General features: G+C 39.6%; 1 protein-coding gene across 4 annotated transcripts in view; it reads right to left on the reverse strand.

Annotated features, from left to right (window-relative positions):
* Window positions 1-895, reverse strand: part of LOC104905135 (uncharacterized) — a 44,908-nt gene extending 44,013 nt beyond the window's left edge. For all 4 annotated transcript variants that reach the window (XM_048646837.2, XM_048646842.2, XM_010693585.3 and 1 more), the window contains exon 1: window positions 760-895. In XM_048646837.2, coding sequence (XP_048502794.1) covers window positions 760-802 — 43 coding nt within the window. In that variant the 5' untranslated portion in view covers window positions 803-895. The remainder of the gene's footprint in view (window positions 1-759) is intronic.
* Window positions 896-16,825: the final 15,930 nt, after the last annotated feature.

Below are 16,825 nucleotides of genomic sequence, written 5' to 3' on the forward strand. Positions count from 1 at the left end.
TACTATCTGTTTTTATTATGACACCCGTTGTTCTCCAAGCCATATATGATATCGCGTTCAAAATCGCTTCCTTACACTTCTTAAGATTACTCTCTTGATTAGTACTCCCTCCGTTTTTTTAGATGTAACATTGGATTTTTCACATTTGCCGAGGCACAACTTTGACCGATAATATCTCCAATTATATAAAAGTAAAAATTATAAAAAATATATATTTGGAAAGTGTATACTGTGACGAATCAAACAAAATCCCACATGACTATATTTTTTCTTATGTATAAATAACAATTAGTGGTCAAAGTGTAATGGATGAATAGTGCCCAAAGTCGATATGTTACATCTAAAAAAAACGGAGGGAGTATAGTTAAACCCTTAGTACTCTATTAAGTAGAACCTATTAGGAAGTTTCGCTTTCTGCGCTCATGTCTTCAGAATATAAAAAGAAGAGATGACAATGGAAGAAATGACTTGCTTGCTCTAGGAAACTACTAACTATAACTAACTTCCTACTAACTTAAAAGGATAATATTGCAACAATAATGTCGACCAAACAATAATATTTAGTTCATTCTCTTGGGATATTAGATTATCGATGAATAAGAGTGTTAACCAAATAAGAGCAATCTTGTACTCTTAATAGCATCGTAATTCGTACAATGAGTCAATCATTGAGATGAATGAAAAAGAAAGGAGAAGAATAAATTAAAGTCAATTTAAACGGGGAGATAACAAGCAATGTAAAACGGAGAAAGTACTGACCAAAGGTGACAATTCGCACTGCGAGACCTCTTATCTGTGTCATCTTAATGATCACTATATTACCCTCTATTCCTCTAATTTTGGTGGCAATAAATTGAAGAAAGCGTGAAATTTGACATGTACACTATAAATGTGAGTCTACTTATTGTATATAAAGTGATCAACGCCTTGACGGTGCTAGCGGTTGACGGTGGTAAATTGACATGCATGGTTGTATGTGCTGTCTCTCTGCATTAAAATAGATTTATGCTGACATTTGGTCCGAATCCCTTTTGGTGCTTCGTGGCGGAAGTTTAAGTCCTCGGTGTCAGCTATTCCATAACTAAACAAGAATAACCTATTATAAGGAAGAAACTAATTAATGCTGCGAGCTATATATATGGTGTAAGTAGGGGTGTTTGTGGGTTGGGTTAGTGTGTTTTGGGATGTAATCTAATCCAATTTACAAATATATGGTTTGATATTTTCTCAAATCAAACTGCACCACACTGCATTTTTGCCCAAATCAACCAAAACCGAACCGCGCGAACTGATTTGATGCGGTTTAACCATTTTTCCCAAAGGGACATTAATTTTTTAATTTAAGAGTTTAAAAAATTGTTAATAAATATAAAAAGTCCAAATAAATATCAAGTTGACTTTACAATTAAACATAAATAATAATTTATCAAAATTGTACAAGTTCTTCAAACTCAAATTTCTTTTTTCAGTTGTGTACTTGTATATCACCTTGTCAAGTGTTTTTTTTATAAGGTAAGAAAAAAGAAAGAAGAATTAGGAGAACCTCCGCATGGGGGAATGCTTAATTCATTATTTACAAGGATGTTCTGTAAGGAGGGTGAACAAGTAACATCTAAATACATGAGAGAGGAAACCAAATGACCCACATTTGCTATCCAATCAGCGGCTTGATTGGCTTCACGACAAATATGCCTTAGAGTCCAATCCTGGAAGAGACACAAGAGGGCTTGAATAAGGGGGGGGGGGGAAGTTGCCATGGGGGGTCCAGACCTTGTTGACATAGTTAATGACTAGTGGATTATCTCCTTCGATGTGAATTTTGTAGAGGTTAAGCTGGTGTGCTTGAAGGAGGCCCTGTTGGAGAGCGGTGGCTCCAGCAATATGAACTTGAGTAGACCACAGGTTATAAGCAATCGCTTGCATCGTTTTTTCTTGGTGATCTTTGATGATGATTCCAGCGGCAACCGAGGATGATCGGACAGAGTCGTCGAAGTTGAGCTTGTGAAAGAATTGGGGAGGCGACTTCCAAGCAACCAGGAGTGGGGGGGGGGGGGAGGACCGTGGGCCTAGGGGAGGTTAGGTGAGTGAGGAGGAAAGTGGGGTGCCAGAGGAAAGGGTAAGCTAAGGTCAATATCGGAGCGGAGGGACCATTTGACATAAATGAATTTCGCCTTGTGAACAATGCGGTGAGGGTTTAGGTTGCCCTGGTTGAATACGATATCATTGAGTTCTTTCCAGATATGCCAGAAAAGGAAAATAAATTTTTAGACAACGACTTTCTTACACCTCAAAGTCTGCAGGGTAGGGAGCAAAGCATGATTCAAGGGTGAGAACGGAACCAGTCTTGGAGTGGAGCTAAGGACCATAACGGCGAAATATAAGGGCAAAGGAGAAAGAGATGGTCAATAGTTTCTGGGGTTGTATTGCATACAGGACATGTGTTGAAAGGAACAATTTTCTTTTAGTGAACGTTTGTCTCATTGATAGAATTTTATGACAAAGTTGCCATAAGAAGATGGCTAATTTTGGAGATATCTAGTGGCCAGATCCAACTGAAAGGCCATTTATCCTTTTTTGGAGGTAGATCATGAGTAATCCAAGTAGCAAATTTAACTAAGAAGTATCCAGTTCATGTTGGGCCCCTGATGAGACCGTCTGGGATTTCGTTGACAAGCATCGGATTGCCTTTGATAATCCACTAGTCATTAACTATGTCAACAAGGTCTGGACCCCCCATGGCAACTTCCAAGTTGCGGTTTGGTCTACTCAAGGAACAAGCATCGCTTCCAAGTTGGATTGTATAAGTGTATGGGGACCAACTTTCAACAAAAACCCAGCCTCCCAATGATTAATTCGGCTCTCGGTTTTAAGAAGAGATTTCGATAATCCGCCTTTATGGGGGTAGTGTGAACTGAAGAACATACCAACAAGATAGCGGCCAAGATGTGAATTTAGAAGCATATTAAATGGCTAGCTAGTGAGAGATGTCTTCCTAGGATTGGTGATGTGATTGGAAAAAAATAATGGTCGATTTATTGAAGTTGACTAATTGTCCAGACATTTGACAAAAGGAATCGATTTCTTTTTTGAGCGTCATACATAGGGATGGCAATGGGGCGGGTCTGGGTCGGGTCCACCTGGACCCAGACCCAGACCCGTTTATTTTTCACAGACCCAGACCCGCCCCATACCCTTGGGTCTAGATTTTCAGACCCAGACCCAGACCCGCTGGGTCTACGGGTCCATGGTCCTACTGGGTCCTAAATGGGTCCTTCTTAGTTTTAAGTTTTTATCACATTTTTAAATATATGTAATTAAAAATTTTCCCCCTAATATATATAGGTTCTTGTATCCATGGTTAAAGCATTCTCTAAATAAAATTTTAAAAATTAACTGATAAAATTAAAATGTTACAACTTATAAAGTTAATTTCTCTCATAAAATTTTAGAGTTTAGGTAAAAAAAAAAATTTCTAATATGTAAATGGTCCGCGGGGCGGTCTGGGTCTAGCATATGTGGACCCGGACCCAGACCCGACCCACGTTCTTCGGGACCAGACCCGACCCGGACCCATTGGGTCTAAAATTTCTAGACCCAGACCCTTATAAATGGGTCGGGTCCTAGCGGGTCTGGGTCGGGTCCGGGACCCATTGCCATCCCTAGTCATACATGTTGTGGCGGTGCCTTTACAAAAGAGAAGGCAGTCGTCCGCAAATAAAAGAGCTGGGATGGTTGAAGTTCGGGGGTGAATTTTAAAATCGAGTCCTGATTTTGGGGTATTAGCAGTGAGGGTGAGTTTTCCAGACACAAACTTCCATAGAAAGAATCAACAAGTAAGGTGAGAATGAGTCTCCTTGTCGTAACCCCCTTGAAGGTTTAAACCACTTCGAGGTTTGACCATTTACTTTAATAGTGTATAGACATTGGTGACACATTTTTTGATCTAGGAAATCTAAATAAATAGAGGGAAATCAAAAGGAGGAAAGAGTTTGCCAAAGGAAATCTTATTCAATTCTGTCATAAGCTTTTTCCATTATCAATCTTTAAGGCACGCCATTCTGTTTTGTTAGCGGATTTGTGATAATAAACATTTAAAATCTCTTGTACAATTAAAGTGTTGTCGTGTATAGAACGATCTTTCGTGCAAGCATTTTGAAAGGGACTTATCACTTTTTGTAAGATAGGGGTCAGCCGGTTGACCAGGAATATTGAAAGCGCTTTATAGAGAGTGTTTATTAAGCTGATGGGTCGGAAATGATTTGGCGATTCTGGGGCTTCGTTTTTGGGGATTATCGTGATTAGAGTATGAGTGAGCGAAGGGGGAAGTTTCCCATGGTGGAAGAAGCTTTGGATTGCTAAAGTAACATCAGCTTCAATGATGGGCCAGTAAGATTGATAGAAATGACCGCATAAGCCATCAGATCCAGGTGCTTTATTAGGTTTGATATCAAAGAAACTTGCTTTTATTTCGTCCTTGGAGACAGGGTTAAGTAGCAGTTGCCCGTCTTCTGGCGAGACAATAGGGAGAATAAAAGAAAGGTCAAGGTGCCTGCCTGGAGGGGCATTGGTGGTGAATATGTTGTTAAAGGTTGTTGTTAGAAGGGACATGATTTCCTCTTGATTGTCAACCCATTGGTCTAAAGAATTTTATGGACGATAAATTGTGTGTGAAGCTTTTTTCTGGTTTAGTTTTTTGTGAAAAAATCTAGTTACGGTCACCTAGGGAAAGCCATGTTTGTCTTGCTTTGAGACTGATTTGTTGTTGTCCGAACAGAAGGAGTTTCTCTCGTTTTTTAATAAGGCATTGAATATGTTTGATCCAGATAGTGTTGAAAGGTTGGTTCCATGGTTTGTTTTGAAGGTCCTTAATATGAGCATCATTTTCGATCAATTTTTTGGCATTGTAACGATAAGTGCTGCAAGCCTAGTTTTTTAGTGCAAGCTTGGTATTGTTAAACGTTTTTGGATTCTAAAAAACCTAGACCCGTGTATTTGGATGGCCCATTGATATTGTACAATCACATGTGATTTTTTTATCTGTAGTCCATATTTTCTGAAAACGAAATGGTCGGACGTAATTTGTGTCGGGATAGTTGGTGTAAAATTATTGGTGCGTGGTCAGACACAGTGAAATTGCCATATAGTGTGTGACAATCTGGTAAAAGAGTTTGGAATGACGTTTTAATTATTAATTGTGCGATCAAGTCGTTATAAAATGTCGTTTGGTGGAGATCCGTACGTTGCCAAGAGAAGGCATGTTGTATGCAAGGAGCATCTGAAGCATTTGTTAATGATAAATACGCAGGGAACCTTTGAAGTTGGTGTGGAAGAAGGGGGGGTCCACCAAGTTTATCATTTGGGTAAATTATTTCACTAAAATCCCTGATCATCATCCGTGGGAGATTAATGTTGGAGTGAAAATGTCCAAGATATGACCAGAAATCTGTTTTCTCAAGCTTTTGAGCAGGACCATAAATGATTGAGATTGTCAAATGAGCGTAACGGGGAGTATTGACATAGTTGAGTAGTGTGAGTTTAGCAAAGTTCCAATAAATCCACATAACATTGCAGTGGTTAATTAGGTCAATTATTAACTTCTTTTCAATTTCATCTTAATTTTTAGTTTAAACAGGATCATGTATGCTGAATTCAGACAGAGGTTTGGGGGGGTTGAGGCAGAGAGTGCGTTCATTGTTAATCTGGAGCTCAGTGAGAGTAGCAAAGCAGTTGGAAGGGGTGATAGCATGAGGGGGGGGGGGGGGGATGGCAGGATGGGTGTGATAAAAAGGGATTCCTCACAATGAAGATTTGGAGAGGAGGGACGAGTGAGGTCGGACCTGGGCACATTCTGATTGTAAAATGGGGTAGGCACAAGTCTTGGGGCAGGTTGAGAATGAGGAGAAGTAAGCTTAGTAGGAAACCGTGGTCTTGCTTTTCTTTGAGTTCTGACAAAAAAAACCACCCCTGAGAGGCAGCAGGAGCGGCCGGATTGGTAAGGTTGTTGGCTTCCTGTTTTGCCACGACCGAGTCCATGCATGTGGCTGTTTTTGGGGGCACATAGAGAGGTTATGGTCATGGTGACCACACAAGGGACATACCTCATGCACCCTCTCATAGGGGAGAAAAAAGTCAGTGGTTTCCCCATCAGTAGTCATGGAAATGGACCGGGAAACCGGAGAGGCTATATTAATATTTATACAAACCCTAGAAAACTAGGCTTTTTCATCGTTTTGAAGGGTGAAACGATCTAGTTCAACCAGCCTATCAATTTTTTTAGTGAGGTCAGACAGATGGTTTAAGGTCCAATACTTATTAGCGAGGAAGGGAATTTTAACCCACTGATCAACAAGGGTAATGCTGTTGAAAAAAGGCTTGAACATGGGGTGCCATGGGTGTGAAACAAAATTTAGGCCTTGGACGAACCAAAGTCGACAGTTCCAAATATCGATTCAGTCATTGGGATTAGAGAACTTGATTAGGACCATCCGTTAGCCAGATAGCGAATAGAAACCTCACCATGAATGGTGTTCCAATCACGGCGGAGGCAGGTGATGACAACGGCAGTGGGAATAGGGTCACCCCAGACTTTCCCAAACAGACAAGCAAGACGGAGATTGGCCAAGTGGGATTCATCGATAGCTGGGGCTTAACCGTTACACTAAGAGAATATCTGGAAGGTTTAGGAGAGGAGCACTTGCGTGCACTGATTTAGTGGAAGTGGGAGTTGAACTGTCACAGTAATGAGCCAGAGGCTCGGTATAGCAGGGGGTGGGGGGTCTGTTAGAACAGACAGTACGCAATGGCAGAAGAGAAAGATTTCAAGACTGTGCCGTGGCAGGAGACCACTGACTTGAAAGCAATTTCGGCCCGATAACGGTGGTAATCGATCTGGCCGGACACTCCCCAAGGTTAACACAGTAGCCTAGACTGCCACCATTAGCAGAATTAGCTTTGGAGAAAAGCACGAAACCCAGGAAAAAAGAGAGAAGAGAAGAGGAAGAGAGTGTTTGTTTTTGTGTCTCCAAAAGTCACACACGCGCTCAGTCCCGGGTCCAAAACTTTAGTTAAGTTAAGTTTATTCCCCAAAGCCCAAGGCCCATGGCCCTGGCCCGGTCGGACGGGCGGTGCGCGCGCGTGTGGGTGATAGCAAGCCCAAACCAAACATGGCATCCAACCACAAAAGCATCTCAAGTACCAACTCAATAATAGGAAGGAGGGAGGGAATATAAAAACAAGGAGGCATTCCCTCCCACAAGCAATGTGCACTAGTAGAATAAAGTCTTATTGCTGCGGTCAAAAATTGGCCTATTGCTAAGGTTTTGGGTGCGCAGCAATTAAGGGGGGAGCAATAGGTAAATAATATATTGCTGCGGCTTCAAACGGCATCAATATTACAATATATTGTTGCGGTTCCTAGCCAAAACCGCTGCAATACGTTTATTATTTATTCAAAAGGTACAACGTATTGCTGCAGGTTTTGGTTTGAAACAGCAGCAATATCTAGGCCTATTGCTGCGGTTGTTGCCTAAAACCGCAGTAATAGGTCGAGGTACATGAAATTTTTTTTTTTTTTTTTTTTTTTGCATTTTGCAATCAAATTTGAAATATTATCTATCATACACCAAATTTAACTCAGTAAAATGACATGAATCTCTTTAATATATAATACAAAAAATACAGTAAAATGGAAAGCAAAAATAAAAAAACAATAACTCAATAAAATGACATGAATCTCTTCAATATATAATACAAAAATACAGTAAAATGGTAAGCAAAAATAAAAACAATAACTAAATAACAAATTACAAAAAATATAATAAAAATAAAAAATATATTTAAAAAAACAAACTGAAAATCAAAAAAATCCTAAAAAAAACTAAGAAACTGCAAATAAAAATTTCACTGTCGAACGGTCTTCCACAGATCCAAGTCCAACACATTCACACACATCCACACAGTCGTCGGAAAACTTCTGTCAATGGCGACAAATCCACTCGACCGCGACAAATCCACTCGACCCACGACCCAGATCTCAATCGTTGGCGGTCAACGAAAGTTAAATTGCACGGCGGAGTAGAGGAGCGACAACGACGAAGCGATTCGTGACTTGCGGTCGAGGCCGGTGGGCTTGGCGGCTTCGTCGGCGTCGCTTCGTTCCGTTGGCTTCGAAGATTGATGGGAGGCGTTGAGGCCGGTGGGCCGACGGTTGAGAAGAGACCAACTATTTAAGAGAGATGAGAAAGAGGTTGAGAGAGATGAGAGAGATGAGAGAGGTTGAGAGGAGACCGACGGTTTGAAGAGAGATGAGAGAGAGGTTGAGAGAGATGAGAGGAGAAGAGGGAGAACGGCATGGGGAGGGAAAGCCAGGAAACCAAAAAAAAAAAATCCTAACTCATGTCTTCTATATCTTTTTTTAATTATATTGATGCGGTTCCTATTAAAAACCGCAGCAATATTTAAAATATTATTTTTAATATTATTTTAATATATTGCTGCGGTTTTTTATGGAAACCGCAGCAATATGTCTAGTCAAATAGTCAATTGTTTTTCAAAATATATTTTTCTGTGATATCATATCGCTGCGGTTTTAGGCCGAAACCGCAGCAATATCTTCATTTTGTATTTTCTTTTTTTACGTGATATATTGCGGCGTATGGGTAAAACCGCAGCAATACCAGCGCAGCAATAAGCAATTATTCTACTAGTGGTGGGACAAACTAATAAAAGAAGCCAAAGCTTTTCAAGCCTTAACTCCAACAATCCCCCCACAAAGGCTCTGAAAAGCAAAAGAAATTCGTGGGTAAGGAAAGGAAAGTACTTAAGCACCAATATCTTTCGATTTGAATTGATGCATAGTGAAATGAGGCAACAACTTACTATCTAGTGAGTGAATTTCTCTTGAACTCGCTAGAGTTCCGTTGAGACCCCCACAACACATACCTACCTTAAGATCGTGTATTCTCCGCGATACATCACAAGCGCTTTATAGCCATGCGCATTCCTTGGGTCTAATAAGTGCTCTACAAAGACAGCTCAGTCTTTCATAGAAGGCGGCTTAACGTCCACACTTACGTAGGTAGTCCATCAAGTGTTTCTCAATAACACCACCCCGGAAGGATATGATGGAACTATTAAGAGAAAAAAAAACTCAACCTCTCAATGTATATCCATCAAGTGCGTATCAGTAGCACCACCAATAGGCTATGGATAAAAAGCACTACCATGCGTCATATGGATGAGAGATGTAGTGCAAGTTAAGATTTCATGGCTTTGTTTCACCTCAAACGGGTATCCACCTTAAAATCTCAGCTGATGGTCTTTAGCCCCATCCCCCTCGACGACTCTAGGAAAACTCTCCTAGATAACCCCCTAGTAAAAGGGTCTGCAAGATTTCTTTCAGACCTCACAAAGTCCAAAGAAATTACCCATTTTTTAGGAGTTGTTTGACGACTCCATGACTGATCCGTATGTGTCTCTTCTTACCATTGTAGACACTATTCTTAGCAACACCAATGGCTGCTTGAAAATCACAATGAACAGAGACAGGTGCACCCTGTCCTCCCCATAAGGGAACATCAGACAACATATTTCTCAACCATTCAGCTTCTTGCCCTGCCAACTCGAGGGCAATGAACTCAGACTCCATGGTGGAACGTGCTATACAAGTCTTCTTCGAAGACTTCCACGATATAGCACCACCACCAAGGGTAAACACATAGCCACTACTTGAACTGATCTCATCATTACCAGATACCCAATTTGCATCACTAGATCCTTCAAGCACAACAGGAAATTTAGAGTAATGTAGACAAAAATCAACAGTTCCTTTTAGGTATCTGAGAAGACGATGAAGAGCACTCCAGTGTTCATTACTAGGGTTATGGGTATATCTACTAAGTCTACTCAATGCATAAGCTATGTCAGGTCGAGTACAGTTCATGAGGTACATCAAACTACCTATGATTTTCGCATATTCACTTTGAGAGACACTTTCACCCAAGTTCTTGGTCAAATGAATACTAGAATCATAGGGAGAACTCACTGGAACAACATCAAAGGACTTAAACTTTTTAAGCACCTTTTCCACATAATGAGACTGACTAAGGAAAATGTGACCGGATACTCTCTTAAGTCTTACTCCTAAAATCACATCAGCTTTTCCCAAATCTTTCATCTCAAAATTTGAAGACAAAAAAAAGTTTAATATCATTAACCACTTTTATGTTGTTACCAAAAATCAGCATGTCATCCACATAAAGACATATAATAACACAATCTGATCCTATCAGTTTTGAATACACAGAGGAATCAAAGTTGTTTACAATGAAACCATTTGACACAACAGTACTATCAAATTTTTCATACCATTGTTTTGGTGCTTGTTTGGGACCATATAAGGACTTCCTCAACTTGCACACTTTATCTTATTGACCTAGCACCACGAAACCCTCAGGTTGAGACATGTAAATCTCCTCCTCTAATTCACCATTCAGGAAAGTAGTCTTTACATCCATCTAATGTATAACTAAGTCATTAATAGCAGCGAGAGCTAGCAGGGTCCTAATGGTGGCTATCTTAGTCACAGGAGAATAAGTGTCAAAGTAATCTAGTCCTTTCCTCTGAGTGAAGTTCTGATGACAAGCCTAGCTTTAAACCTCTCAATAGTTCCATCAGGTCTCAACTTCTTTTTAAAGATCCATTTACTATCTATGGTCTTTGATCTCTTAGGTAAGTCGGTTAACTCCCAAGTAGAGTTGGACACTATGGAATCTAACTCGCTCTTACTGGCCTCTTTCCAAAAACTAGCATCCACAGATCTCAGTGCCTCTTCAAAGGACTTTGGATCCTCTTCTATCATGAAAGCATAAACTAGTTCATCACTCAACAAGTCAACATAAGAACTTTCGGATAGAAAAGCAGTAACAAAGTCAGAACCAAAGTCTTTTGCTATTGTAGGTCTTTTACTTCTCCTAGACTCATCTATAACAGATGAACTACTAGCATGCACGTCAACTGAACTACTACTCAAAGTCAAATTAGCAGGAATATCACTAGTAGGTAAAACAACGTCATGCGTAGAACAAGTAGATAAATCAACAGCAGGAGAAGAACAAGAAGGCACAGATGCAACATCACCCTTTTCAAAGGACACTAGTAGAAAACAGACGATTTGTGTCACCCCAAGTGCGTCGCACTATAATGAAAACGACGCAAAAATCTAATTTGCGTCGCATAGGAACCAAAGTGCGACGCAAAACAACTGCTCACAACACCAGATACGAGCCATATGCGTAAGATCCTCATGAAATGCGACGCATATCAAGGATGTGCGTCTTACCCGAGGACCATCCGACGCACATCGCTAACAAATTTTGAGGCTATGGAGGCCCTATCTGCGTCGCATGTCGTTAAGGTGTGTTGCAAAAGGTTGATTTGCGTCGCACCCCAAAGCCCATTCGACGCAAATCAATTGGGGGAACCTTATTTTCGAGCCCTAACAAACTCCCCATCTCCCTCTTAACCCTAAAACTCCCCATCTTCCTCTTAACCCTAAAACTCTCTTTTCTCTCTCTAAACGCCGCTCTCGCTCCCCTTCTCTCTCTCCCTCCATCTCTCTCTAACGCCTCCATCTCCTTCACTCGTCGAACTTCTTCAAACTTTTAGCCTTCTCCCTCACTCGTCGCGATTTGGAATAACACTCGGCAAAGGAACCTCTTTCTGTCCCGTGAAGTTTTCGAAACCTTTTCCGTCAACCTCCAGCGAAAGAACGTAAGACCTTCAGTGAACGAACGAAAGACATTCATGAGTAAGACCTTCAGCAAACAAAAGTTCATCAGCGGCGAACGTGCATCACCACTTTGACAGGTTTGAATTATTTATTTTAAAATTCGTTCATCAGCGTCTTCACTTTTGTTTTTTCATATTTAGATAGGATTTTCTATTTTAGTTTTCAAATCTAAAAATTCGTTTTTTCATTTCAGATCTGAAAAATAAAAACTTCTATATCTGATTTTATTTTTTTACTTTTTTGAAAAATAAAAACTGACTTAGTTCATGCAATTGAAAATTATGGCCTTTCGTTTTTATTTATATTTTTTATATCTGATTTTTTTTGTTTACTTTTTTAGCATAATTAGGGTTTATTTTCAGATTTAGAATTTTCTTTATGAGTTTTAGTTCTGAAATTCTTATTTTCATTTTTCAGATCTGAAAAGTATTCTTCTCGAAGTCGTCTCCCTCGAGCACATTGGAAAACGTCAGATGGAATTGTTCTAGATTTAATTCTAATTTTACATTTTTTTCATATCTATATTATTATAGTGGTTTGTAATACATATTTGACATTATTAATGCACAAATACATGTTATTGTGCAATTCGATTGTGATTTTAAATTATATTGTGGAAACTATTTGCTTTTGGAATAATCTCTTGATTTACCATTTTAAATTCTTATTGTTTGCTTTTAGTATACGCAATATTGTGTGTTTGGAAGTTGGAAAAATATCACTCATTTGCATCGCACGTAGTTGAGACATGTGTGACGTATGTTGACGAGTGAAGGAGAGGGAGGGCTTGCTGGGCATTGTCATGTCTCCTTTCTGCGTCGCATGTTGAGACATGTGTGACGTGGGTGATAAACCATTTGCGTCGCACGTTGTTCAACACGCGACGCAAATAGCTCATAAAGTGCGTCGTGTGCTAGTCTGACGCAGATTCTATCTCTCTCATCTGCGTCGAGACCTGTGCCCAACTTTGGCTAGACACCTCGCATCCGATGCAAATCATAGATTTTCTACTAGTGGGAAAAACATGTTCAAAAAACTCAGCATCTATGTACTCAGAAATAGACCTATCACTCAAAAACATGAATCTATAAGCAGCATGAGCATAACCAATAAACACAACATCAAAAGTATTAGGTCCAATGTTTGACTTTTTATAGTCAGGTAGCCCAACTTTGGCTAGACACCCCCACACTTTAATGAAACTCAAGTTCGGAGGGTAACCCTTCCATAACTCATAGGGGGTCTTGTTTAACTTTTTGTGAGGTACTCGGTTAAGAATATGACAAGCTGAAAGAACTGTTCCCCCTCCCCCCCCTCCCCCCCCCCCCCACACACACACACATTTCATCAGGCAACCCAGAACTTAGAAGCATAGCATTCATAATATTTTTCAAGGACCTATTTTTCCGTTCAGCTATACCATTTTGTTGAGGCACATAGGGAGCAATAAGTTCATGAATGATACTCAATTTCTTACAATGGTCATTCAAAGAGAAGTTATCATACTCTCTACCCCTATCAGACCTAACCCTCTTGATTTTCCTATCAAGTTGGTTTTCTACCTCGGCCTTATACTTTATAAAAGCTTCCCCCGCCTCACTTTTGGCCTTAAGAAGGTACAACTTAGTGAACATTGAGTAATCATCCGAAGGAAATGTACCAGAATTTTCCTCCTCTACTTCTAGCGTTCTAAAAAACAGCTAAGTCCGTATGAACCAATTCTAGAAGTTGGGTTACCCTCTGAACTTGAGTTTGCTTCAACACAAACTGGACACTTAGAATATGACTAGAAGTCACGGTTTTGCAAGGTTTCTTAGTCAATTTTGCTTCAACACAAACTGGACACTTAGAAAACTCTATTGAGGACAGATTAGGAATTAAATCTAAGGTCCTTAGTCTCTTAATAGAAGCAACATTCACATGTCCTAATCTACCATGCCATAAACTTAAAGACTCGGCAATATAAGCAGAACCACAAACAGTTTTATTAATAGCAGGAATAACAGAACACTAGTAGAACAAATGCTTATTGCTGCGGTCAAAAAGTGGCCTATTGCTGCGGTTTTGGGCGCGCAACAATTAAGGGGGCAGCAATAGGTAATTAATATATTGCTGCAGTTTTAAACTGCAGCAATATTTGAACATATTGCTGCGGTTTTTGGGTAAAACCGCAACAATATATATATTTTATAATATTGCTGCGGTTTTTGGGTAAAACCGCAACAATATATATTTTTTATATTAGATTCATAAAGTATATTACTGCGGTTTCTTGGAAAAACCGCAGTAATAGGTACAGGTGTAAGCAAAAAAAAATTTTTGCCATTAAATTCGAAAGAATGAACAAATTTTAGAAAAATAGCAAAAATCTAACTACAAAACATAAAAATTGAAAAAAAATGAAGACAAACTTAACATTAAATTAAAAAAGCTTAACATTGATTCTAACACATAAACAAAAAAATAAAGCGACAAACTTATATTACAACTAAAAAAGGAAAAAAAACAGATCTGAAATAATTTAAAAAACGAAAAAATAAATAAATATGTAACAATTGAAAAACGGAAAAAAAAATCTAAAAAACAAACAAAATGAAGAAAAAACGAGAAAAGATAAAAAAAAATGAAAGGAGTCCGATCTTCGAGTCTTCAAATCCCCAACGGCAACGGCGACCATAATCCATCCATAATCCAACGACCACATCCCAACTCGGACCGCCAAATTCTACCACAACCACCGAAAATCCCCAACGGCAATGGCGAGCACCCAAATTTCAACCACCCACAAATAAAACACCACAAATACCACCAACCAAATCTACCACCATCCACAAAACAACCCAGATCCACCCAAGTAAACGATCTTCTTAATAATTATCAAATACTTAGATAGAGATGAAGAGGAACAATTTTCGTAAAGGAGGTAATGTCAAACATTGAAGTACGATTTTCGCAGAGGAGCGAGAGACGATAATGGAGATGAGAAAATCTGTGTTCCGTTGCTTTGTTCTCCGCCGCAGCCTGCTGTCAAAGGGTCGTCGGGCAGTGAACATTATCAAACGGTCACCGGGAAGCCTGGTCAAAGCATGAGACATTTTGATAGGATGAGATGGTTAGAAGAAGAGAGAATGAGAGAAACTGATGAGACTAGTAAGGGAGGCATGAAACTGAGAGAGTGAGAGGAGGAGAGAAACTGATGATGAGAGAGAGGCGTGAAATTGAGAGAGTGAGAGGATTTAATTGGGTAAATGACATAATAACGTACGGCCCCCATTATTTTAATATTAAATTTAAAAATCAATTGATGTGGTTTTTTAGGAACCGCAGCAATAGGTTCAAGTAATATTTTTTTATATTATTATTTTAATATATTGTTGCGGTTTTTGTTAGAAACCGCAGCAATATATTTGGTCAAATAGTAAAAAAAAATTTAAAAATTTCTGTTAAAACCATATTGTTGCGGTTTTCGGCCGAAACCGCAGCAATATGGTTATTTTATATTTTTTTTTTCTTTTTACGTGATATATTGCTGCGTATGGGTAAAATCGCAGCAATATCACCGCAGGAATAAGCAATTATTCTACTAGTGGAAGAAGCAACATTCAAAATAAACAAATCCCCACTCAAATACCCTTTCCCCCACAAATTCCCCACAATGAGTCATTACAACCTTGTCAGCCTCAAAAACAATTTTAAAACCAGCTTTGTTTAACAAGGCACCAGACACTAGGTTACGACGCATAGTAGGAACATACAAGACATTTGAAAGGGAGAGGGTTTTTCCAGAGGTAAGTTTTAGAGTGACCTTTCTTGTCCAAGCACTTCAGCAATTGTTGCATTCCCCATGTAGACGCACTCACCTTCTGTTGCATCCTAGAAATCATGGAGTAGCTCCTTGTTCGAACAGAAATGCCTTGAAGCCCCGGTGTCCAGAATCCAATCAGAACTGTTTTCGATTAGGTTTGCTTCAACAACCACAATAGCAATAACATCATCAGATATAGCAAGGCTAGCCTGAGGTGTTTTCTTTTGGACAGACCCTTGGTGTTGAGGACATTGATAAGCCTTATGATAAGGGTTGCCGCATACTTAGCACAAAACAGTCCTCTTTTGAATCTTACCATTTGGTTTGTTGAATTTCCCTTGCTTCTTACCTTTATTGATGACCTTCTTCCCCTTACCTTTGAACTTATCAGAACATGTGGTAGCAGCAGATTCCACCAGGTTATCTTTGGTAACATTGACAAGAACCGAGTCCTTATTATCTTTGATCCGGTTTGCCTCTTCAATCCTCCTATGACTGATTAGCTCCTGAAGAGACATAAACTCTTTCTTATGCTTAAGATTGTTACAGAACTCCCTCCAGGAAGGAGGAAATTTTTCCAACAAAACATTAACCTGGAAAACATCACAGATTTTCATGTCTTCATTTATAACATAAGCACACAAATTTTCGTAGACATAAACTTGGTCCATGACAGGTTTGTCATCAACCATCTGGAAAGCCAGCCACTTTCCGATAACATTTTTTTGTTTCCTAGCATCATCAGCCCCATATTTTTTCTCAAGGGCCTCCCAAATCAATTTAGATGACTTATACACCATGAATAAATCGAACAGATTATTTGTGTTTGTGTCTCTTAAACTGATCAGAAGAACTGATTTTATAGGAGAAAATCAGGCCAAAACGGAAGACTTTAATTGGACAGATAATAAGGGATTGCCATCAATCCTGTAATGGTCAAAACGTTACAAAACTCCAACAGTCACACACGCGCGCAGTCACGGGTCCAAAACTTTAGTTAAGTTAAGTTTATTCCCCAAAGCCCAAGGCCCATGGCCCTGGCCCAGTCCGGGCAGGCGGCACGCGCGTGTGTGTGTGATAGCAAGCCCAAACCAAACATGACATCCAACAAAAAAGCATCTCAAGTACCAACTCAATAATAGGAAGGAGGGAGGGAATATAAAAATAAGGAGGCATTCCCTCCCACAAGCAATGTGGGACAAACTAATAAAAGAAGCCAAGGCTTTTCGAGC

Source organism: Beta vulgaris, chromosome 1, assembly GCF_026745355.1.
Source record: "Beta vulgaris subsp. vulgaris cultivar EL10 chromosome 1, EL10.2, whole genome shotgun sequence".
NCBI lineage: Eukaryota > Viridiplantae > Streptophyta > Magnoliopsida > Caryophyllales > Amaranthaceae > Beta > Beta vulgaris.